The 26,859-nt window shown below is 37.6% G+C and overlaps 1 protein-coding gene across 2 annotated transcripts in view; it reads right to left on the bottom strand.

Moving 5' to 3' along the window:
- The window catches only part of PLCE1 (phospholipase C epsilon 1), a 139,583-nt gene that overhangs the window by 29,219 nt on the left and 83,505 nt on the right, over window positions 1–26,859 (bottom strand). The window contains exons 4-14 of one of the 2 annotated variants that reach the window (XM_063337769.1): window positions 17,078–17,223; window positions 14,987–15,245; window positions 14,068–14,276; window positions 11,444–11,485; window positions 9,074–9,740; window positions 8,389–8,571; window positions 7,386–7,503; window positions 6,836–6,995; window positions 1,445–1,567; window positions 1,223–1,359; window positions 53–291 (exon numbers count right to left, since the gene is read on the bottom strand). In XM_063337769.1, coding sequence (XP_063193839.1) covers window positions 53–291; window positions 1,223–1,359; window positions 1,445–1,567; window positions 6,836–6,995; window positions 7,386–7,503; window positions 8,389–8,571; window positions 9,074–9,740; window positions 11,444–11,485; window positions 14,068–14,276; window positions 14,987–15,245; window positions 17,078–17,223 — 2,283 coding nt within the window. The remainder of the gene's footprint in view (window positions 1–52; window positions 292–1,222; window positions 1,360–1,444; window positions 1,568–6,835; window positions 6,996–7,385; window positions 7,504–8,388; window positions 8,572–9,073; window positions 9,741–11,443; window positions 11,486–14,067; window positions 14,277–14,986; window positions 15,246–17,077; window positions 17,224–26,859) is intronic. The other variant, XM_063337770.1, reaches the window with a different exon arrangement.

Genomic DNA, 26,859 nt, shown 5'->3' with positions numbered 1-26,859 from the left:
GAAGTAACAAGAGTTCAAGTAAAAGGAATTGAAAGATGTTTCCATTACAGACCTGGATAATACTGAGGATTTCATCATAGGTGCAGTGTTCTCCTTGGCAATTCACTAGAAAGTCATTTAGCTGCTGGATTCCCACTCCAAATATTCCTAGAGATGTGCTTTCAACGCCAGTACCATTGGTTACGATACTGGCAGCAGCGATAGCATCAGATATTTGCCTCTGGTTGTCTGATAGCTGCTGCCTGCTCTTAATGAACAAACCAAGGTCTGAAACATTCCTAGTCAACAAATCTTAAAAGACAAAAAAAAGGAAATATAAATATAAGCTATAAAATAATATGTATTATATATACTGTACAGAATATAATGTAATATATAATACACATGAATATCTGACTGAATATTTTAGGACTGACAGTAAATTTGAACAAAACCATCTTGTTTCTGTTCACTAGTAGAAATAAGAGTATTAAGCATGTATGAAAACAGTGGGAGTGGACTGTAAGTGTTCAATTACTACAAACAAAATCCTGGAACCTTTAAAGTGGATTCACACCCTCTCATACACTGTCACCCAGGACCCTCCTGCTTCTCACCACCCTGTACAGCCTCAAGGCCTCGCCTTTGCTGTATACAACCCCATACCCTTCCTGTGTGACCACCGTTTCTCTTCTGCCAGTCCCATATGCCAATTGCACGGTACCATCCCCACATGCTTCCTGGCAGAAAGACTGTTTTCTTTAAATATGGACAAAGCTCCAGACTTAGATTACAGCAAGTGGGGAATGTAAAGGGGGACAGAGGTTTCCTTACCCCTTGTCCCACATAAAGGAGATCTAGTAGGAAACCGGATAGGAAAAATACAACCAAATGAGACACAGGGCACAGACTCCTCATTTCTCCTCACTGCCTTTGCTCAGTGTTTTAGCCCTTCCAGAGTTCCTGCAACCAGATACAGATCCCTGTGTTGGGCCCAGATGCTCAGCCACAAGTTTTATTCTTCTACTATACCAGTTACAAATATATTTGGCTAATGAAAAACAGGAGTACTTTTCCTCCCCTTCATTTCTGAACAAACCTGTCTTACATCCTGCTAACTAGGTATTAGTGGATGTATGGCAGCAATCCTCTACTTAAACTTATAGACTGAGATACTTTTTCTTAAGGCCAATAACTGAAGCTGTTCAGCAGTTTAACAGATGTATTTTCCTCTTTAACAAACCTAAATCAGGCTGAAATCCACTGCTGTTTTCATCAATCTTCAAATTAGTGTAAAGTGGAGCAGGCTCTAAACCGGATCGATTGCAAGGCACAGCATAGACATCGAAAAGGTCTTTCAGATCCTTGCGGCTACGGACACTGAGAAAAGATTTGAAAAGTTCAAATTTTGCTCTTTTGTAAACTTGGATGAATGAGATCAGTACAGAATAAAAATATATTTTACCTGAAAGATTTGAAGAGCTCTACAAACTCCACAAAAGTCATGTTACTATCAGACACCATGAAGTTCTGAAACCCCTTCATTCCTCCTTTAACGCGACCATGCCAGCTACTGCTGCTCCATGTGCTAAATCAGAAAGAGACTGCTGTAGTTTGTTAAATTTCTACTTATTGAAGTATTACGCATTACTGCATTAACACTTTATTTGTGCTCTTCTTAATGCATTTATTACCAATATCTGGAAGAAGGAAATAAAGCAGTATCTTATAAGATGCATAATGACAGTTTGTGACTTCTTGTTTTATACCAGCTATTCTTTTCCCTCAAGACACCAGAAGACTTTGCCAGAATTAATAATGTATATGCATGCTATTTAAAACTCTTCCACGTGCAAAAGGGCCTGATGCAAACGGCACAAATGAAAGCACTCTCGTTTTCTCTTTAAAGAAAACAATGCCAATATTCTTGTAGCACAGGCTGTTTATGAAGTTTATTGAAGCTTTGCCATGGGAAAAATAAAAGAGATGGAGAATTCCTTAAAGCTCTACACTGTCAAAATAAAATAGTAATATTCTGACTGGATATGCAAGAAAAACAAATATTTTCCTTATGCACCTGCAGTTTCTTATATCTGAGAGCATTAAAGGTGCAGATTTTAAGAAGCATACCTCTTCCACCTTCTCAGCACTCAACACTGTTTCCTAGCCCATGGGTTTCCCAGATACTCCCCAAGAACAGTCAGGATTATCACCAGATACCTCAAAGACACATCAAGCTACAGTCCTCCTCTTCTTTTAGGCTTGGACAGTAGCCCATGGAGGCCATCTCCTTCTAGAAACGAGGTTCTAATGATTTCCTCCTTTCAGCCTTGTGGACTGAAGGAAGGAAAGCAGACTGAATTTCTTGAGAGCAAAGGTAGAAAATGATCATAGAAACAACTAGCTGTTTGGTGCTACATATTTTAGTTGACATTTCCAAAACCCACATCCCAAAATCTTTAGGCTCCTATAGGATTTACATCAATAAGTGTAGTTAGGCCCCAACTTGAACTATCCCTTAAGCAGTATGAACATGTCCTTAGTGAATTTCATGTACTAATGTGCAATGATGGGCTGAGCTCTTGAGCCCCTTCCTGTGCCTAAACACCAACGAACACAACTGCAGGAATGGGATCTGCCAGCACCAGCAGCCTGAAAAGGGAGGGAACTAAGCAGCCAGTACAAATATCAAGAATTGTCTGGTTTAAACCATAACTAACTCCAGAAGTTACAGTATTTGTTTCAAAATATCAGACTAGGTGACTGTGTGTCAGTTTATTGCTCCGTAATGTTCAAATCTACAAATCCACTAATCTATGAATTCTGCCATCAGGTTCAGTACAAATAGTTCCAACAGCTGTGATGGAAAAACAGGACCAGCTTGTTTTCCAGTGTTCCTAAAGACATTTGCAGTCACCTGCTGCAAGCAGGCAACTTTTTACGTAAATATGCTAAATCAGATTCCTCAATTCACTCCTGGCCTGGGATGGATATATGCAATTGAAAACAGACTGTGATTTAAAAGTATTAAAAAGTACCATTTACTTTAGTTGATAATGTTCAATTTGTTTGACATCACTATGGCAAGTACTGACATACTGCATATAAAATCATTCCTAACATTTTTATCAGGCAAGAAAAATAAACCATGATGAGGAAAGTCTGTTGACTCCAGAAAACAGACTGGAACTGTAGAGTACCAAATGGAAGACCAGCAGCACATGATAATGCTCAGCATTTCACCGGATCTGATCACTAAAGAGTATTTTCCACAATCATTCCATGGGTAATAAATACAGGTTGTTAAAAAAAAGCCAAAAACCCTCAAGAAAATCCCCCCACCACCAACCACCAAAACTGCAATTAGTAGCAGTCTGGATTATACCTGTATACAGCTAAAGAGAGAGCCGTTTTACTCTCTCCACAAAAAAAAACCCATCTCTAATTTTCCATATCCTGTTATCTGTTTCCCAGCGGCATTACCACCCTTTCCCCTGCTTCCTTCATCTCACAGGAGGCACTAGATTTCCAGAGAACTTGGGAATTTGCTGGATGCACATCTGCTTTGAAAGAATGACAGAAGGCAGCTGCAAGCTACCTATGTTTGGAAATTATCTGGACATCTGGACTGTACAAAGATTTATTCTCAACGTTAATTATTTGTTAAGGGGGTCAGGAATATCAAGGTTGTGAGTTATATATGTAAAAATACAGTTTTTCATTCTTTACCCCTAAGAATTACTATTATTTAAAATGTATCACAAAGATAGCCAGGTCCTCCTCTTTTTAAATTGCTATCATTATATTTAGATATTCTTTTTCACTTTAATACATTTTATTTTATTTAGCACTTCTCACTTGGTGGAGACATTGATCTAATTTACTGGTCAGGTGAAGTTAATGCACACATTATATGGCAAGAGAAAGAGAAAAGAACTAGAAATCTCTCTTACTCTCCTCTTCCTAGCTGCTTCACTGCAGCTAACAATCGTTTGTTACCAACTCAGCTTTCTGTGCTACAAAGGCTTCTGCACAGCCCAGTGGGACCCTCTGCTCCCCACTCTCCTAAACTCTGGGTTCCGCGAGGGATCACGCACTCACCTAATGTGCACAACCACCTCATGTCCAACATTGCCTCCAACTACGAAGCCTTGCCAGTGTTTAGGTCTAAATCCAGATGTTAATCTGAATTAATAAACTCTGTTGGCTCTAATCTGTTCAGAGCGATACAAATGCGAGCAAGCACTCCCAGTGGATCCTGTATTTCCTAGGTTATTTCATTATCTAGGTCATTCCAACTTTCTGTTACTTTGGAAAATGGATACTTCATTTTATCTTAATTTATGATGCTATTGACAAAACTGGTTGGGTATAACAAGTATATAACTTGATTTTTAGGAAACCACAGAATTAAGAACAGAATTGGAGCAAAAAGAAACAAAAGATGTCTGTGTTCAGCCTATGTGGGTTCCCAAACTTACTTTGCTTGTGTATCACTGCTGTTAAGGGCAGCAGCTTCCAGGAAGAATACTGCGCTGCTCGCAGTCTGTATGTACCACAGCTTGTGGACCACTGCCCCAGGCTCCTCCGTCAGTTATATTTATACTGCTAATGGCATCCATCCTGTCATATTTTCTGAGTGGGGCAAAAGCCTCAAGTTCACATTGCTCTGCATTGCCCAGCAATTGCCTCAGGTCTGGTTTGGTACCCCATGGTGCCTGTCTGTCTCTAAGACATCATTTTCGTTTTTGCTGTGTTGTATCTGAAGTGGCTGAAATAAGCTGTGGCATAAGTTATTGCTTGTCAGACTACCATTTATTTAATGTAATACAAATCAACAGGACATGGCATGACCGTGGGTGGATTGCCTGAAGGTACAATCCTTGCTGGGACTGCGTACAGTCACAATATACAATATACAAGACAGTATATTGTAGATGGTTTGAGACTGAGTAAGCTCTCCGTCAATACTAGCTAATCACAGAAGTCTCTGGAGCAAATATTCCCAGAACTGTACCTAAATTCCATCTTGGAGGCAATTAGCTGTTTACTCTAAAAGAGATCCCAGGAATGAATTAATACACATATTGTGGATGATCACAGGAGTTTGCAGCAAAGCAGAGAGCCAACTATTTGATAGCTTAGACTTACTGATCACAGTTGAGGCACTACAATATTTATTTCCTTTAGCACATGTGAAGTGTCCACACACATGAAAACTGGCAAGCACAATTCAGACCTATCAAGGGTCCAAAGGGTAAATACCAAGAATAAAACTCTCTCCAGTGCTCCAAGTCTCTTAACGGCTCACGCAAACTGGGTCGAGGTAATGGATAAAACATGTAATTCTGTTCTGAGGAAGATTTCCTCAGGACAGATGAAACAGCCACACAGCTGTATCCTGAGCAAATTCTAGCAAGAGGGGTCGTATCAAGTTGGGGAGAGCTCTACCAAGTGACGCTGTGGAGTTTCCAGACAACTCTGCCAGGGAAAACCTGTCATAACTTGGGGAGGCCCCCAGTGCTAAGCTGCACGGGGATCTGTACAGAAACCCAGGACTGAGAGGATTTAAAGGAACACTAGCTGTCCTTCCCCCTGGGAATGCAAATTCTCCGCTGAGCCTTTTAATCTCATTTAGAGAATAACAATTATTTTGGCATAACAGCAAAAAGTGGATTTGTAAAACAGAGAAGCATTTTCCAGAAGTAGTAAAGCAGTATTTCTTCAGTTTAATGTAAAAGAAAGCTGTTCCAATCCTTAAAAAAGAGAAATGTCTTACGGAGATAAATCCTAGTCTGGCACGTCCAATCCCATGTGTGAATGACAGTGAAGAACAAAAAGTAAAGAACATAGTAAGAGTCTCAGAAAGCAGTATTAGAAGGAGAAGCAGCCAACCACAGATGTCCACAGGTGCCTCTACTACTCACAACTATTGCCAAACCCAACCATTTTAAGTGGAAAAAAAAATCCTAAGAAATACACAACATAAACCATTACATAAGACAGGTCTCTTCAAAAATAATGTCCTACCAGCAGCAGTAATCTCTTCCATTGTTTACAATTGCTGTCCTGAACACCCCAAAATTCATATCCATAACCACACCTTAGTATTCATTCTGTTGAAAGGCACTGGAAGGCCTCTGTTGACACAGTCTTCTATGTCATCATGTACCATCCACATCCCTGACATATTATTGCTGTTATATTATTATTACTACAACTATTACCACCACCACCATTAGTATTTATAGAATTAATACAACATGTCAGTGCACAACCACAGCATAACCTTTTGCACCGCCTAAGCGACACAAAAAGGATGAATGTTCAAGAAGGAGAGGCCTGTAAGAGAAAGATTTCAAATCTGTTCCTCCAATTCCCCAAGATGGTACTGCAATCATCACCAGGAATGTTAGCAAAAGTTAATACTCCCCCAGGAAGAAATCACTTGTGCTGAGAAACCTCAGAACTTCAGTTCACACATCTGTAACATTTCTGTTGATTTTCATTATACAGAAGATATCTGTAACTATGTTTTGGAGAAGATCTGGAGAAAGAGTTAAACTCTGTATTTGTGTAGTTTTGGAACAGCATTCCAATCTGCTTCTGTAACAGCCATAAACTGAAGCATGCTGCTCAGGGACTTGCTACAAAGCCATCCTCAGATTCATGTTATTTCAGCTTAAATGTCTACGTTGTTCTACAATGAGTTTTAGATGTCTATCAAAAGGCTAATGAAATTTCTGGCATCGTTTTTGTCAGAGTTCGTCAGTTTGGCACAAAACACACATTTGATGATAATTAAGTAACAGTAACGTTTTTTCTTTTTAAATCAAAGCATTGATTTTGTCCTTACCTAGACTGACTCTTGCTTGAAGACATTACAGGAGAGGAGACTGGTCTTGCTGGTGAAGATGTTGTAGCTCCTAAATTAGGAGATCCAGATGCTGTCAGAGAGTGAGCTCTTCTTGATGGCAGGTTGTTAGATGGAGAAGCATTAGTAACATTATTTTGATCTATGGATAAAACAAAAATTTGTAACACAATTACAACATCGGGCCCAATAAAAATGCTTTTGTCCAAGAGACTTATATCATAATTCGTTAACGCAGAGTAAGACATTAAAGGAATTCTAGATTTATCCCAAGACAATCAAAAACATACACTCTGAACAACACTTATATACCCATTTCATCTGAATAGAAAGGAAATGCTACTAAAACTAAATTAGAGAAGAATCATGAACAACTACAGAAATTAATTTAAAAGTTTATAGCATTCGGAGTTTCAACTGCAAAAGCAGTTTTATATCATAAGTGCATTTTTAACACCAGAAGACATGTCTGCATAAAAAGACTTTGAGCAAAATCCGAAGGAACTTTTAAATACTGAAGGGATATATCTACCTGATTCTTCTTGTTCATCAATATCTTGTGGATCCGAGCCACTTCTATTACGATATTCCTTACAGCTTTTTGCCTTCCGAGTTGCCATTTCATCATCAGTGGCCTCTCCACTTTCACCCTACAAATAATGAGCACCACAATAAACATCCCAAAACCACTGCTATTCCCATTCTTTATCAGTGCAATCTGTAACAAACCCATGAGATAAATCAGCTATTCCTTATGAAACAGACTCCTGTAAGGCTGATAGCAGTAGAAAAGAGACAACTTAAACAGGATATATAGTGCAGTGTGGGACCATTAGGTGTTACCTCAGTTTGACATCACACAGAAGACAAGAATGATCACACCTCTCTGAAGTGGTGCGGCTGGTCTTACACTGTTCCACTGGTGCACAGGGACCACAAAGAGGATGGATCGTGTCATTTGAGGATCTCTCGTACCTGCCCACTAGAACATGCAGATAGTGTAGAGCTGCTAGTCCCTGCATTTGCCTCTCTCCTGGCTATTGCTAAAAGTGGTTGAGTCCAGGAAAAGACAAGGAGACTGCCAGACAAAGTTCAGTGTTCCTGTCACCCACATAAGATAAAACTGCGTGCTAACCTGAGGCGGAATAACCGTGGTGATGTTTTTGGGAACATGAAAACAAAAAGGAGCACAGAAACTGACACCAGCCTCCAAACATCACTTGCATGTTGATATTTTTATTATTACCAATATTTTACCTTTATACTGAGGTAGCACCTAAAGGTCTCAACAAGATTCTGTTCCCTTCTGCTAGCTCCAGCACCCACGTGTCCCAAGAATGCTTTGAGCATGAGACAAGAAATGCAAACTATTAGAAAAAAATAAGCCCAAAACCTGAAACTGCCATAAACAGTTTTACAATTATCATCTAACTTATCTTCTCTGGTTCAGAATACAGGTAGCTACACAGTAACTGCAGGAAGGAAACAAATCAGCCAGATAAGTAACAAAATACATGAATAACAGAATATTCTACCCTCATGAGTACTTTCTTCTTTTTCTTAGCTGTGCTTATTCCCAGAGTGTTGTTTCTCTGTACACTAGGTTTCTCGGTGCTTTTGGTGAGAGTTCCTGTGCTGGTGTTTCTTGCACTCCATCGTCTGCCTCCAAACAGTTCAACAGCCTGAGCCAAGGTCGGGCCTTCAAACCTTCCATCCTCCTACAAAAATCATCAGCATTAACAAAACAAGGAGAACAAGAACAGACACATTTTCTTAAGGAATAATATAGACGTCTCTAAGGAACCAATACAAGACAAAACATCAAGAGGAGACAATTTTTAATTACTGCATGAATACCAAAGGGCTATTTTGTTTGCTATTTTGGGGGGTTTTTTGGACGTAACTCTCATCACTCAGTATTTCAGCACCCTTTTCAAGTACAGTCATTGCTTTTTCTTTAATAAAATACTTATTCCAAAACTCCAAACATAGGAAGAGCTTCATAACAAAAAAAGATTTAACTTCAGTGTACTGAAAACATGCAAGATTTGATACAACATTATGCGGAGAATCAGATCTTACTGACTTAAGCCATGTTACTAAGTTGGAAATTTGGTGCTCATCTTTAATCTTAGCTTACTTACGATAGAAACTAATTGCAATACATTAAGTTGTTGACATTTTTGAACTGTTCTTATACAAAATCACAGCATCTTTTACCTGGTAAAGACTGACATACTGTTTCCGTAGCCACTGTAGTCTTTGATCAGGGAATCTCCTCATTTTTCTTACAGCTTTAGTCAGTTCCAGCAATCCGTCATACAGCATTCTGGCAGTATATTTTGGAGCAACAAAGTGCAGCAACTTATTATCAGTAGTCTGAAGTCCATAAAGTAGTGTTATACCATTTTCTTCAAGGGACATATTACAAAGTTTATTTTGAACACACACAGTGTGCATATCGATGCCAGAGTGTCCCATATATACAGCCTTGGCTGAAAACAAGTCCAAAAAACCTTCCACCAGTCCAGTATTACCAAGAAACTGGTATTTACCAAGTTCAGCAGTATTACCCAGCACACTCAGTTTTGCCTTTGCATTTGCAGGGCAAACCGTTGTGGGTTTTGTCCAAGTCAAAGTACTGTTGTCAGGCTGAAGTTGAAGAAAGCAGCGTGCTGAGAGATGTGTCTCCTGGTCATAATGAATGACGGTGGCCCCTTGTTGCATGAACTGGTGGACGTCGGCCCTGATAGATAACACGTACCAGGGAATGAGTTCTATCCCGTGGCAGAAAGCCTTTTGTTGCTCTTCAGTTGAATTTGTGTCCCACTCCTTCAACTGCTCAAATATATCATTTTCAGAATCGGAAAGATCTCCGATTATAAACCTGTATGTGAACAAAGACGAGAGACTTATATTCAGCGATACATGTGCTGATTTATGCTATGATTGATGAATATTTTTTTCTGCTGTCGTTTAAACAAAAAGAATACTATTGTCACTATATAATTTGGACTTAGAGGAACATCTGTAATTTTTACAGTATTACAATTTATGTTATTGCAATTTTGAATTAATTAGTAGATGCTGCTATAATTAATTATAACTCATGTAACAGTGTAACTATATTTTCTTAGAACTTTCCAAACATTACATTAACAATAAAAAAAATGTCTGTTTGGATCTTAAAGCCAAGTGATTCCCGTTTCTTAATCCACAGCACAAGATTGCTTCAGTTGAAATATGAAGTACCGTATGTGGAAACAGTTAGCAAGATCTAGTGGATTGAAGACAGGTCTTCTAATCTCTGTTCCATTATTGATTTAATGTGCAGACCTTTCACATCAGATAATTCTCTGATTAACACTCGTAAACTAGTGGTTAAAATACATACCTTCCTTATAAGAATGCAGCAAGAATTTTATCAGACACTTTCCATTAGAAAATTTAATTTTACTCAAGCCAGATATTAACATGAAACTTCTATGCAGCAACCAAAATTTTTGAAATATTTTACCATAATTAGAAACAGTAGATACAGAGCAACATTACTGAACTAATAAATGAGGTAGTTTAAATAAAATTTCTTCCCTGCAGAAGTTTCTAACACATATGAATGCACAAATGTTCAATATTTTGATACTGCTTTAACGAACATAGAAAAGAGCAAACTGTTCCATGTACAGCAGAACTAACGAAGCACATTTTCCTAAGGATAACCAGCCAATAAAATCCAAACCAGCTTCCTCTGCATATTCTTCAAGGCATCTTGTCCTAACACCCTCAGTGCTTCCCCTTCATATCACCACAGTACTCCCAGCTCCTGCCCAGTCCTACCAGCTGAACAAAAGACAGCTCATGTTGTGATTTGTTCCAAGTCACATATACTATCTCCCTAAGCTAAACAGCACAAACAACCATTAGCTCTTCCTCAAACTCTTCTCTTCCCAGGGCACTAATCAATTTCAGTTTTTCCCTTATTCCAGACATCAATTCTACTGGTCCCTCTATGAATTTATTAATCATTGAGATCTCTACCTCTCTGCCAAATTTAGCAAAAAGTAGCCAATGGGCTGGGAATTTATTGCTGGTGGTGAGGGGACTGACAAAGGCAGAATAACTGTATCAGCCTTAACTGTAGCTCTATTTCATTAAGAAATCTTCCTAAAATAAAGGTCATGTATTGTAACTGAGCTGGTATATGAACTGTCTTACCGCAGTCTTACCAGACACATGTATATTAAAATATTTATGTATATTATACAAGATTAACATTTTCAAATTAAGCAAAACTAGAGCAGCTCTTTCTCCCCCGGGCCCTCAAACCAATCAAATAAGACTCCGCAAAAATGCTAGAAAATGTATTCTGAGACTAGATGTGCTCAGCTGGAGGAGACTAGTATAGTGGAGACAGAAATGGCAGAGCTTTGTTTATGCCTTGTTTGACATTTGATAGCCCTGGCATGCCGCAGACTAAAATGTACAAGAAGCAGGTAGGCAAGCACACACACGTAATCATATACAGAAACATAACCTCCAACAGGAGCTGGCAAAAGCCACACAGCTATCAATTATTGAGAACACACTTACAGAACTCGGTTTGAATTGGAAGCTTTCTTTACATGTGCTGCACTGAGATGCAAGGAAATGAAAAGAAAGAATAAAGGAAACATTAAAACAGATTGCAGTTTTAGAGGGGGAAATTGCATGGGATACAAAAAGGAACAAACTTCAGGTTTTCCCCTATTTTTTTAAAAGGTATTTACTGCAGTTACGAAAGCTTAAAAGTGAAGATGAGACCAGGCTAATAAAGCAATGCATCAAGGTTTAGAGTACCTTAATAGGTAATTTAATTAACAATTCTATAAAATCTAGATTTCAAACTTGATTTTTTTTGTCTTTTCCTACCTACCTTTATTTATTTAAGAACCGTCAAGACAGAGTTCTAATAAAGATCAAAGTTTGATATTTATCTGGCATATACAGAAATTCAGAGTGATTAGACAGGTCACTGATTAGAGAGTGATAGAGTTTATTCGCTAACACAACTGGGAAAGTAATTATACCCACTACCCACTGATTTTATTAGATACCTTTCATTTTCTTCAAATAAAACTAACCTACCAGCTTTGGTGGGTTCATGTTCCACAATACTAATCCAAATCACCAAAAGGCAAACTACTTGAAAATCTTCCTTGCAATTTTAAAGTAATGAGAAACATGTTGCAGAGTGTATTTCTCTGCCTTTATAATCACAATACTACAATTGTCAGGTAATACATAATTATTACATAATTTGGTTTTTACAATACTGTATGCAAATATGACTTAGGTCTCACAAAAAAAGAGACCCAAGTTTCTTCCTTAGAACTCTTTAGTTGTTCATAGCACTAAAAATAAAGCACACATTGCAGCCTCCATACAACAGGGACAAGAGTATCTGGCCCTTCTGCCTCTGCAGCAATTTGCTCCTGTGCCTCACCCAGCCCTCTGGATGCCCAGGAAAGAGACGGCAGGTGAATAAGGGATTTCCAGAGTCTATGAGGTACGTGAGCTAAATTCATACTCCAGGAGTATTTTTCTAGATGTCATTATACTGTTAAAATCAGTACTTACTCCACCAGAACTATAGATACTAGTAAATGAGTAGTTAGTAGCCTGATCCAAGTAACATAACTTTAATTACCTATCTGCAGTTTTGTTCATTTAAATTTTAAACTTTCATTTCATTGTCATATTAGTGCTTTTTTTTATGTGTGCATTTAATTCCTACTTTAATTGGAGTGGAGTTTACTAGATTATATTTAAATATAAAGCATAAATAACTAATTTACCAAGAACTGATTTAACAAACACATAACAAAGTGGACTTAATTTTCTCCATACTGTTCTTTTATATTTAAATTCTACTATGTTCATTGAAGTGAAATCTTGATTTTCCTAGCTTATTCTCCATGTGAACTCTGAGTTGCAAGTTCATTTTAAAGCATATTAATTAACAAAAATAACTCCTGGAAGACAGTGTTTGAACTGAAGTAAGTCAAGAGACAACATAAATGGACAGAGAGGTGGGTCTGTCTGTCTCAGCTTAATCCACTGCTCCACTTTCCAGAAGCAACTACAGCCAGATGTGAATAATTCTATTAGAAACCATTCTTTCAGGAAATAATGATTATTTATTTGAAATGAAATTTAGAATTGCACGTTAATGAAATAAATGCATTTTAAACAGGAAGATGGTAGTTCCTTCTCAGGCAGTCACTTATTAGATTTTATGTGTAAGTAGCTGAAATATGTTGGATACTTCTGAACATATGGATATTTCTGATAGACATTATGACTAACATAACTCAAGCAGTGACCTAAGCGTGATCTTTCATGCAAGCCCTCATGTAATTTTACAGTGCCTCACCTCTGAGGAGTACAGTTCTGTCACTTAGTTTGAAGACACTCTACCACGGTTACTTAGTTTAAAGCTGACCCACGTATGTCTATATGGGCTGCAACTTCATAGCAAAGCAACATTCTAGAAGAACAAGTGATGTCTTAAACTTTGCATTTACCCTATTTCTTGCTGGTGAATAGTACAGAATATACCACGCCTTCAAAGTGAAAGTCTGAGATTACTGAACACTGGGCTCTTTTACATGGGACACAATTAAGTAAACTTCTATGTAAAATAGCAGGACTACAGCAACCTGAAAATTCAAAATGTGTACTGATTTACAAATGCTTACCAGACATAATTAAAAGCCTCAAACTAACATGTCCTTAAAAGAAGAGGTCTTTTGAAGGATAATAAATAACCTTTATTTTTGAAGGGGGCAGAACACTGCCCGAGCATGCAGAATGTAATGTTCTGAGCTCTGATAACAGATATGTCCTGGTGCTATTCCTGTCACCACAGATCAAAATTGTAATCGTAACTGTGGATTTTTAAAGCTCTATGTGTAAGACGAAAAGGATTTACCCTTATCGTGAGAGGAAGTAGTTACATCATGAGGGAAAATATAACTATACAGAGAGTTCCCAAGCATTTGCGTATCAGATACTTAGCATAACTGCTGGGGAGAAAATTCTGAATGGGAACAGGATAAATACAAGGGAAGACATCAAAGTCACTCTTACTTCTAAAAGCAAGCCTTGGTAAAAGGAAATTAAAGATTAAAAACATTAAATATATAGGTAACGATAGAAAATAAAACAAGACCTACTGGTACCGGGTTTTGTCCTTCAAAGAGTTTTTTCTTGAATTGCTCCCTTCACTAAAATTATCTTCACCCTCTTCAGATTCCAAACTGCGATTGCAGCTCCGAATAGTTTGAAAGATATTGTTTGCTGTTGATTCTTTTTCTGGATTATTTAATCCATCTTGGCCTACTCGTTGCAAGAAATTATCTTGTCCACTGTAATCTGAAACAAACTAGAGATATCTAAAAGGTCAGTATAATAATAAATACAATATTGTGTCACCTGCTTCTCACTGGAGAAATTTTTACATTAATTAAGAATATTTAGCATATATTTCCTATTAGCTTCTAATGTGATTTTTTACCTACTTCCAATCCTAAACAGAACGAATCACTGCATAAATCAAGTAACATAAACTATAATAACTCCTGAAAACTTTTTAAAAGCCTCAGTCCTAACCTTTTCATGTAACAGGGGCATTTTTCTTACAAAACCAAAATCATAAAACTCAAAGGAATTGCTTCTTTTCATAGAGGAGAAGCTTGATCCACTGAGCTTCTGAATTCTGTTTTTAAGAAACTGAAACCCATCCAATTCCCAATGAGTTAAGTGGAAGGTCAGGGCATTTAACGGAAAGCAGTTATATCTTTAAGGGTTTACATACATACTTTACCCAAAGTATAAACACGATCCTTTAGCACTAGCATTAATTTCTCAGTACTCTGATATTGAACTGGGCATAAACAACCAAATCTGAATTGCTACAGTAACTATGGGAATTAAATCGAGGTCCGTGTAACTGAACAGCCTGGTTAACAGTCTGGTTTGGAAAACTTTAATTAGATGATGCCTTTGTATAAAATAATAAATAATATAAAATGAAATAATATAAAGCACTGGATGGCTATGAACATAACCTCTTACACTATCAATTTCATTTACCTCTAATGTTTCATCCTGGGAGTTGTATCGTGGACAGAGTCTGATGAGGCTTGATGCTCCATCCAAAACTTCACAAAGCTCTTTTAAAAATACACCACAGAAAGGAACGACTTTACAGCCTGGAATATTGAGTGCCCGGTTGACCACTTTCCTGTATTCAGATGACGACTCATGTTGTGCCATAGCATCTTTCAGACTTCGCATGGTTTCAATATCAGACTGGTCCATAAATTGCCACATTTTTAAAACCTTTCTTGACCTATTGCAAAAAGAGATCACAACATTTATTAAAAACATTAAAAACAATTTACATTCAACTTCAACATTTGCAGTATGTACGTAACAGAGGAAATTATCATCATTACTCTGAAAAGAATGAATGACATCAAAGTCATTATTTCCATGAAAATTCTGGTTGGTGGATCATTTTCCCCCCTTTGAATTATTGAAGAACAAATCTAAAAAGGAGAAACAAGCAGTCTGACCTACTGGAGTAATGTTTGACATTTTAATAAAAGCCCAGCTGCATATGACATACAAGCAGGCTTTCTAACATTTTAATTGTGTCATTGCCTTAAATGTATGAGGGCCTGGGAAAAAATAAGAAAAGATTAAGGAAATGGCATAAAGATAAACCAGACAGTTTATTACAAATTCCTTTAGTTGTATCATGCACGATCCACAAATGTAGCAAAAGTTGTTTTTTTTTTTTAAATTAAACGTATTTAAAATAATTTACATTGTTTTTTTTCCCATTTCACCCACAAAATAAAATATTTCTTTTCATGGAAATAAATAGAACAGGACCATGCTCCAGCTCTCAGGCACCAATGCAGTGCTGTAGATGAAAAGAATCTTTGATTTCAAACAGAAATAGCTCCCAATGCTCCCTGAGGACTGAGAGCACTGCTGGGAGGTCTCTCGCCTTCTGAGCTGTATGTCTCTGCAATGGTATGGCCTTTCTACCCACCCCTGGCCTCAGACATACCAAAAGGTCTGTAGAAATGCTAACAGGAGAACATCCTCAACCCAACTTTCTTCTGTCCCAGAAACACTGTTAATCAGCATTAGTCTTCCTCTCCTCTCTTTGCCTTGTGCTGTCCAGATGCATTAGAGATAAAATTAAGCCCTTAATTTGCTTTGCGTTTTCCTTCACAACTTACACGGCTTGGACACTGTGGATGCATTCTGCTCAAAGAGACTCCCCGTGTCTATGAGTGCTTCAAATGTGTTTTATATACCAAAAATGTAAACAAATAGCTCAATCCTTACTAAACCACCAAGAGCGACAATACAAACACTTTAAAGCTTTGTTACACAAACACGATATACAAGGAGGGTCTGAGCCGAGAGATGGGAAATCTGATCTTAACTCTTCCCTGTTCAGTCCAATTTGCTGCCCTCTGAACTGCCTGTGCAAAGGCGTTGCCTTCCCACCCACCCGGCCCTCTACGAACCTGCAGTTCTGTAGGAAAGCGAGAAACAAAATCTCCTTAAGCCCATACTCTGTCTTTCTCCTGGAGACATTGCAGGGCTGGCTATGTAAGACCATGACAGCATAAGATACCAACAGCAGCCAGTATAAGTAAATTGTAGAGGTTAAAAAAAGAGGTTTAGCTGTCTGTTTGGATTTGTTGGGGTTTTCTGTTGTTCTGAGTTGTTTGGGGTTTTTTTTTACAATTTAAGACTGACCCTTCTAGAATGTCACCACAACTATGTTTCACTTATGTTCTTGGTGACACCAGCCCCAAGTTACATTAGTTTTAGTTGATAAGATAAACCACAACGGCTTTCCCATCTTCTTTTCACATTTTAAAATTTTCTCTTTAAAAAGAAAAAGTATGTTTTCTAATGTAACATATTTAGCATGTACCAGGAAAACCGACAGTGTCTCCAGAGCATTTTCAAAAAACAAGGCTTTTAGCATGCTTCATTTTTCCAAAAGGGATTACTAGAAAGTCACAGGGTGAGACGATGTGATTTAGCCACGGATTTCTGTTTAGTCCATTGTTCTCCAGAGACATCTGCTTAACAGAAGCTGCAGTGTAATCTATCACTGAAAAGCCATTTAAAAAAAAGAGTTACCAGTACCTTAGCCCTGCCAGAAATTCCATTACGGCGTTGTAGTTGCCCATATTCCAGCAGCATTTTGCCACATGTACTAAATATGAGAAGACTTCTCGTTTCTCCTCCATAGAACCTGCAGTCAGGATCAGCCAGGTAACCCACGAGCTCACCTTGTAAAATAAAACAGACAGTACTGTCAGCCAAAGCAATGTCACTTGGAGCATTCATGCATACTTGATGGATAATGTGGGGTTTTGTGGTTTCCTTCCATCAGAAGGGTAGCAGTCAAAATTCTACTCATACATTCACAGCCAAATGGCATATGCATTGCAAACACACCTTGCACACAGACATAATCACAACACTTAAATCATTAACTACTCCAGAAATACTTACATCAAACAAAAACCCACTGTATCTTAATATAAGATATTCTGAATATACATTCAGGCCACGTAAGAAAATGAACTAGCACTGATTTCTAAAGCTGCCAGAGAGCTCTGAAGTGTAAATTCTCATCAACGTTGCTTACAAATCCCAGCCTCACACTGAATAACCCTCGCTCTTACAACATGGATAGTGAAAGCTGATAAACTGGAATTTTTATTTTTGCTTAATTTCACAAAACTAGTAGTTGTATTTGATGTACAAATCTGCTAACTGCTATATGCACTGAACATTGAAAATAATGCACATTATCTATTGGCAAGATCACAAACGAAGTAAACAAAAACCCCACCACCTTCCTAAGTGTGACCATACTACCAACTTCTGTTTGGTGATTAATTAATGCCAGAATCAGAAATTAACTTAGTACATGATTCTGTTTCTATTTAAACAAATAAAAAAAAATCAAACCTTCATTTTATCAGTGTGCAGATTTTCTTTCCAGTTTATGTTCCCACAACATCCATAAAAAGTAGCTATATTTCACATGGAAACCTAATTTAAACCAACTGTTCCTTTTTACAATATGATTCCCTGGGGGCTTGATTTTTGTCATTGTGTAAACACTTAGGAAGCAATAAATGTGATTTGTTTACTGACACCGAGTTCCATTTTTTGGTCCTGAAGGATTCAAGTATTTACAGACAACACCAGTGTGAGGAGAGGCTTATAAAAATTAGAAAATGTTAGTTCACACCCCAGGGGGCATAGACTTTTATTTAAAAAACCAAGCATGAGAAATAAAATGTAAATGCATTTGTACTAACAGGAAAAAAAATCCACTAAAAATGTATAGGGCTTCCGTTTATGCAAGTCTATGCAGACACAATGTTCTGAGCCTCTCACTCCTGAGGGAGGACAGTCAAAGAATACAAAAAATCTAAACTAACATTTACTCTTTCCGATGTGCAAATCAATCAAGAACAGCAAATAAGAAATGTGCAGATGAGAAGACAAGCCACAGTTCCAATATAAGGCATGTATATTAAAAAAAAAAAAATCATATTTTTAAAACTGAAGAAATGAGGTTATAAAATCATTCTGGTTTTCATATGGTGAGGACACACTCAGGAGTGTGTACAACAGGGATAGGGATGCTCTAATGGGATGTGAGGATCAGGGGAGAATGGACCCATTAAGAAACAGCGTTCCACCTGCTCTAGCCCGCATCGAACAACTTGGGTATGGAAGGCAAGAGCTGGAAGAAACTCACTTCAAGTCTAGTGATAATCAAAAGAAAACAGGTTAAGTACTGTTTCAGTAATTCCTGTATGTTTTTATAACTAACATGTAAGAACAGAAAAGAGTAGGAGCACACAACAGGTACAGAGCTTTCAACAAAGGCAGAACAAATACCAGACTCCAATGTCATACATAGAAACATGCTCAAGCAGCTTTCCCAAACACAGCCTTAATGCACTGTCGCTGCAGAGGCCACAATACAAAAATAAATACATAGAAACTATTCATATTGGCTGCCCTATACAAGATACATCTAATCACTGCACTGGCTCTGAATGAGAATTTGAACTTAGCTGAAATTTTATTTGAAGTGCTCAGTTGGTTATTCCTAAAATCTAAAAAATGAATCAACAAAGAAGTGCATACCTGAAGACCATGAATGTATGGAAAAATACAAAAAACCCCAGAAAACTGCATGACATGGGGATGAAACGAGGGCAAAACCAGAATGAAAGGTAATCAATTAAATGCATAAAAATATCAGAAATTGTGAAACAAAACAGTTAAATCTGTGATTCAAGGTTGGCATAGATTTGTGTATGCTGGAATAAAATTACATATTGGTTTTGGATATTATTCCTATTTTCCAGAAATGGTTCTGTTAGGGAATGCAAATGCTAAACATGCAATCTCACAAAAAAAAATTAGTATTTGTTTGGTATGAAATACCAAGTGTGGTAATGACAGTTTGATTAATATGTGTTTAAACATGTTAAAGAATAATATAATTTTAAATAGATCCATTTTAATCTAAGGTAGTAAAGATATAATGGTCAGGAGAAAACAGGATCAAAATTAATAAGGAACGTCTAGAAAGGCAATCGAATTCAGACTCCCTGTTAAGAAGCAACCTTGAAACTAGGACAGTCACTTGTTGAAATTTTATTTCATAGAGAGTTTAGGACTGCTATAAACAGTTATGATGAACTCTTACAAACACTCTGTAAAAGCAAACAAAAAATGATAAAGGTCAGCATGAACAAGCCTTTGCAGCCTCGAGATGGCACATGTATCTGGAAGAGCAAAACAAGGGTGCAAAAGGCAGTAGTCTCCCATGAAGTTTATGGTCACTCCTCTTGCAGGACAAGAATAGACTTACAGGAAGAGTAGAAAATATTTTTTAAATCTTTCACTAAACAAGGAGGAAAAATAAATTGACTGAACCTCTACATTTTAAAACAGAATGGGCAAAGGGAGATATAATAAGATTGGGCAGAATCAGGGGCAGAACTGAGCATCTAAAGACACAACCCACATGCCAGCTTTAGAAACTTCAGTATTTTCACATTTCCTGGAGATCAGAAAAAGTGTGAGGAGCAGGCTGGGATACTTCAGTCAGACGCAGATAATGGAAACATTCATTCATATCGGTTTATGTGTTGATGAACTTAGACATGAAACAGAATTGTTCCTCTACGTATGCTGCAGACTGTTTTGATTTATGGTTCTTTTATGTCATATCTAACAGTAGCCAGGAGTATAAATTGACCTTTCTGGTGGTTCTGAATAGCATCAGGTCTCCATAAAATTTTTCTAGGAATTATTCAGAGACTGTTGGTTGATTAATCTGAATGCATCATACATCCACCAGAAAGGGCTATTATGGGCTTCTCTAAAATAATAACAGCCTGACACCCCAAAACTGATTTCTTGGACAATTTCATCAGTCTGAGACTAGAACATGGATGACTAAAATGCAACAGTATTGTCAGAAAGGAGGGAGCAGAAGAAAGGAGCTGCGAGCAAAGGCCGTCTCATTTCATTCAGTGAGATTATTGCTGAGTTCTGTGCCTAACATCTGCAAAACTTCTACTCCTAGCTTTTTTAGTGAAGACAGCTGGAAAGGGAGGAGAAGTCAGTCAGACAACAGAGCTGAGGGGGCATTTCCCCAAAACTAAATGTAGTCCTGAAGCCCAGCTGGGAAACAAACACAGAATCAATAAGCAGAACTATCAGTTATCCACTTAAAATGCCACGGAAGAATTTTCTCACAGAAGTTTTGAAGGTGGGAGATCTGGTTGAATCAGTAGGCTTTACAGGAGCACAAAATCAAAGCTGAACTTCTGCTGACTGAGGTGACTTCCCAGCTTTGAACTCCATGAAGATTTTGCTCTCCCTAGGCAGATTGAACTGAACTGAAGGATCCAAGAACTTCATCATGAAGAACAATATTCTAAATAAATGCATACTGAAATAGCTTGGGTATGGCATTAATTTGAGATGATTATTCATAATGGCCACAGCTAAAATGAACAACATACAAGCACTGAAATTCAGGTAAGTTGAAAGGACTGTGATTTTCAGGAAACATCATGTTTCACAACTTAGATGAAACTTAAGTTTATTAATTAAAACATAAAAACATTAAACAATACTCAGTAAATATACTCATGAACATTGTGATTTATTGACAAATATATGAACAGTCCAGAGTACGTCCTCAAAAGAATGCCTCCATAAGAATCACCGACATTCTCAAACAACTACATAGCTGCCACTGAATCCCCAAAATACCTGATAATGCATATACTACATTTTTGCTGGCTGGGATGCATAAAGCTTCCCCTGACAGACGGTGTTCAAAAAATAACAAACTTCTCAAGATCTTCATTCAAATGAAAGGTCAGAAATGGGATTCCTCAGACGTTGCCTGTGCACATCTGAGCTAGATGCACCTCACACAAAAGAAGAGCAGAGAACAATGCTGTATACGTACATATTTCTTGGCGACTATGGAAATCACCTGCAAGGTGAATTGAAAACCCTGGGTTTTGCACTTTGGCAAGCAAGTAGCACAGACAGTATTCTGGAGTGGCACAGTTTCTCTGTCACTAAAACCAGGTGTGATTTCTACCTCCAAGAGGGGGTTTCCAGCAGGGTGAACAGAGCTCCATCCTTGACAGAAGCAGGCAGTGACTTCTGGAGACGTCAGGCAGCTGGATGCAGAACGGCACCTCCTCTTTCAGCAGTTCATAGCTGGATGGCTTGCGGAGCTACCTCCCCAGCTGCATCACACCTGAGGAGCACCTAACCTGAGGATGGAGTACCATCACGAAGCCAGCTGCCTAGTTATCAGGCTGCCGCTACAGCAGTGCCTGAAGGAGCCAGCGCTGGGACCAGAGACAGCCCAGCCCAGCCAAAAGAGTGCGCAGTAGTAGCTGTGCCAAGAAGATCAAAATACATTGCGAGTATTCATCAGCATAAGCAATAACATTTTTCGGACCAAGTTTTGTGTTAGGTATCATTTTAATGTCAGACCATGATCTACATATTAATCATTATTTCCTTAGTTTACTTTTTTTCACACTCAATTTACACAGTTCTGTTAACGTAACTCCTTTTAAACTCCCTTCAGAACAGAAATCATCACAGCAAACCTATAATTAGATTTCCGCTGCGCTGCTGATGAGTCCGAAAAGCATGAGAAAATGTATCCTGGCTTCGTTAGTACAATCCACATGATTGCAAGACACAAGAAAAGTCATAAATTGAAATACAATCCACTCAAGTTGATAACAACATCCGTCTTTTCATTCAGATGGGTAAAAATGAGTGTCCTTCAGGATTACTGCCTACTAATATTAAGTAGTAAACAAACAAAATCAAATCAAATAGATACTTAGTTAAGATTTCAATATCTTCTGGTGACCTACTACAGAGGAGCACTGACAACATTGTGCCAAATCTTGATTACGTTGTAAAGTAGCCTCATTTGGAAATTTTCAGAGGTACAGGAGCTTTCTCCAAATCTTAGTCTGAGCACACAGGATCTGCATCAGACATCCAGGCAACGCAGTTTGTAGCTGGGCAACGAATACAAGCACAGTAGTAATAAAGATCTGTATAGTTTTAATTTTTTTGAAATTATCTATGTATTACCTCTTATTATTTTAACTTATTATTTTAACTATTTTAATCACCTCTAACTATTTAAAAGTTATTTCTTTCTTATTGAAATCTGGTTTTTTCAATAAACTTTTTTTAAAGATTTTTTAAGTTTTTTTGTCTTTAAGCAAAGTTTTCAAATAAGTTCAACTTAAATATTACTAACGCAGTTGGGAAAGGCATGTCACACTAAGCGTTAATCTTCAAACATACTCTGAATATTTTTAAGTCAGTGACTAAGTCTCATTCAATGTTTCAACTTAATTAACTTGTGATTTTTCACAACTGTAGCAACGATAGACCTTTATTTAGGATAGACAAACCTTCCTGTTTCAGGACATCACATTCGCAGAAGGATCCAGCGATTTCTGTTCTGATTTTCAGAACTCCCTTTTAATTTGTATTTTTTTTAAATGTCATTTAAATAGACAGAAAAGTTCCTATAACTCAACTGCCAGGATTAATAGTAGGAATACATTTTTTAAAAATTATAGCATTTTATTAACGAAAAATAAATAAGCCCACCCTAAACTTTCAAACGTGGGAAATCCATATCAATCATTCAAATAATATGAGACTATATTTTCAACTGCCTGAACTACCAGTTATTTAAAAAGTCCTGTAGGATATAGCTTATTACTGATGCTCAGCTGCTTGTACTAATAGAATATGAAGGATGTAAGAGAGACACCCATGGTGGAACTTGACCCTCAAGGTACCACACATGACCTTTAAGTCCTTACATGTGCAAACTACAGGACTGTTTACCATTTACTCTACAGGAATCCTCCTCCATGAAGTACACAGAATGGAATCACGCATACTGCATGTTGAATTATTAGCAGTATCCCTAAATTTGCCATAGATTTACTTTACTCCTTTCCTTCTTTTAGTCTTCTAATACTCAAGATTATAATAATTCATATATATCTAAAATTATTTACTATCCTTTACATAGCTGCTACAGTATGCATTCTGTGCATTTTTTTTTGAATGGGAATTTATTGTTTATCTTTTATCAGAATGTAAATGAAAGAAGTGGTAGTGAGGGAGGAAAATATTAAGAATCTCCACCTGTGAAGCCCAGTGTTTTGTCATTTGTGCTGCTTTACACTCAGCTTCCCCAGAGTTTCCCCAGCTCTTAAGTTTATAAGGCTTTTACAGCAATTCCCAAAATACGTACTTCAGTGGGTGATGCTACATGGAAGAAATGATGTCTTCTATTTTTATATTACATTTTTTAGGAACTTCATAATACTTGAGAGATGCAGCTTTCAGAGGTGAAATCAGCAAACGTAACTCTGTACCTGAAGTTTTTAACACTTAGCATTGCCAGCAAGTAAAATAAAATCTTTTCGCTTACCACAAAGTAAAATCACAGTACGTACCTTCCCTAACACATAAAAATTAGTGACTGATATCTTTCAATAATACACTGTAGCTGATTTAACTGCTGCCTACACTGGAGCAAGAAAGCAAGCAACTTTAATACCGACGAAATGAAGCATGTGTATGAGAAGTCTCTGAATAGAAAACAATAAGTTGATTTTTCAGGTATCCAAAGGACAACCATGGCAATCTGTAACCCATTTAACCAAGCCATTCTGGTTTAATGATTTTGTTTGATAAAATCAAGAAATTCAAGTAAAATCCGAAGAACATGAATAAACCATGTAAAACACTAACCCTCATCAGATAACACACACTATTTATGGCAAGAAGGAAAAACATACATTATCTGGTTTAAAAGCAGAATTCTCAGTATATCAGTGTACTGTGATTTCTCCTGCTTTAAAAAAGAAATTAAATCCATCTTTCACAATATTACAAAGTCTTTCCACAAAGTAGAAGTGTTGTTGAGGGACAGTATTCTTATAAAACTATAAGGAACAGATTCATATGCCTGAGGCTTTTAAAAACACTAGCAGTATGCAGCATTAGCACTAATAGCTGGTTACTGTGAGTTCCTTTACATTGCTAACTGTGCACAAACCCCTGAGTGCATGCTGATGATACAAGGATCGCAGTATATAACACAGAATTGGTTTATTTTCATAGAATCATAGAATTGTTGAGGTTGGAAGGGACCTTTAAGATCATCGAGTCCAACCTTTAGCCTACCCTGACAAGAGCCACTTCTAAACCATGTCCCTAAGTGCCCCATCTACCCTTTTTTTAAACACCTCCAGGGATGGTGAATCCACCACCTCCCTGGGCAGCCTATTCCAACATTTAATAACCCTTTCAGTGAAAAAATGTTTCCTAATATCTAATCTAAACCTCCCCTGACGTAACTTGAACCCGTTTCCCCTCGTCCTATCACTCGTCACCAGGGAGAAGAGGTCAGCCCCCATCTCTCTACAACCTCCTTTCAGGTAGTTGTAGAGGGTGATAAGGTCTCCCCTCAGCCTCCTCTTCTCCAGGCTAAACAACCCCAGCTCCCTCAGTCGTTCTTCATAAGGTTTGTCCTCCAGACCCCTCACCAGCTTTGTAGCCCTTCTCTGGACACGCTCCAACACCTCAATGTCCCTCTTGTAGCGAGGGGCCCAAAACTGAACGCAGTGCTCAAGGTGGGGCCTCACCAGTGCCGAGTACAGGGGGATGATCACTTCCCTAGTCCGGCTCACCACACTATTCCTGATACAGGCTAGGATGCTGTTGGCCTTCTTGGCCACCTGAGCACACTGCTGGCTCATATTCAGCCGGCTGTCAACCAATGGGTTGTCAACCAACTTAAATGGGTTTCACTAATATTAAAATTTTGGGGGTTTTGATATAATATGCAACATAATTTTCAGATGGATTTTTTTAAATCTGAGTATTTTAAATTTCATTACCTTATGAACAGATGGTTCACTTTACATGCTTGAGTGAAATTATATAACCTTACAAAGAACATTTACCGTTTTAAATCTGATTAAACACTATTCCAAACAAGGACTGGAAACAGTTTGATATTTGTACAAACACAATCTTTTTAAAAGTCTTATGCAAACCCATTTAGGCACTGCACAAAAATGCTGAACTAACAGACAGAGCGCAATATTTATTTACATTCCATTATTTCAGTAAAATGATATGTCTCTGTTTTGCTCGTGAGGGTTTAAATTGGTGTTTTGAATGAACAATGAAGAAAACTTACAAATTTAAACCATTAAAAATAAAATCATCACTATTATTTAGTGTCCTAAATAGCCATATTTTTAATTAACTTTATTGAATATAAGAATGACTTAGTTAATGATGAAACCACCCCAGCAGCAGTGCTAATCTGGAGCAGTTTGAACATTTTTACCTTCTTAGCTTATTTTTTGGGAATTCAATCTTTCCAAAAAAATCACCTCATATATTGAACTTCTTATTTTTCATTTTCAGTTCCATAGTGGGACTACCTTCAGACGGCTGTTTGAACGATCTTTCAATCTGGTGCAACTGTCAATCAGAGACATCACAATTGCTTTGCACCCATATCTAAGTATGGAAAATTAAATGCTTCATTTTGCTTTAAAATTTTATTGCTTTTCTTTTACTTGAAGCTGTGGCCAGAAAGATCAAGTTACAAGACACTCTTCATGTTTATATTGAGCAATGCTTGAAATTATTTAAAATGTTTACGTAAAAATAAATGTTTACAACATGCACGTTGAACTTATGTTTCTGTGGTTGCTTTGCTGGCGAGAGGCAGAAGAGTGGCTGGGAGTAAAAACCATAAACATGCGAGAGTTGGGGAGGGTAAAGATACACAAAAAGAAACAGATGCCCAGGAAGACTTTGGCATATCATAAGGGTATGATACCGAGTAAGGGCCACATGGCGCTTATAATACCATACAAGAATCAGAGAAAAGAACTACAGGAAGAAGGGAAAGGCACAGCAGGCAACAAAGACAAGACGGAAAAAGTATGTTGTTACGGTTCTCAGGGTCCTAAAACACACTTAGGTACCATTTTCCTGATCTCTTCCCAGCTACCAGGGCTCTGCTAACTCTGCAGAATCTCCTAAATAGTCTCCTCCCACCGTTTTTATACATCCATGAAAACTACATTTCTGGTAGTCAGTGCTCTATCAGAGCAGGAAAATATATTACTACTATTATTTTTATTATATGCACGGTCTTAGACAATCCAAAAGCCAACAGTTTTGCAAAGCTACATGTTACTGTATTTGACTCTCCTCCTCCCACAGTAGCCACTAATTCACAATCAGCTTTTAATGACATTTACTAACAGGAA

The sequence above is a fragment of the Chroicocephalus ridibundus genome, chromosome 6, assembly GCF_963924245.1.
Source record: "Chroicocephalus ridibundus chromosome 6, bChrRid1.1, whole genome shotgun sequence".
NCBI lineage: Eukaryota > Metazoa > Chordata > Aves > Charadriiformes > Laridae > Chroicocephalus > Chroicocephalus ridibundus.
The sequence above is the reverse complement of the archived record's forward strand: the minus strand, read 5'-3'. Positions and strand labels throughout refer to the sequence as shown.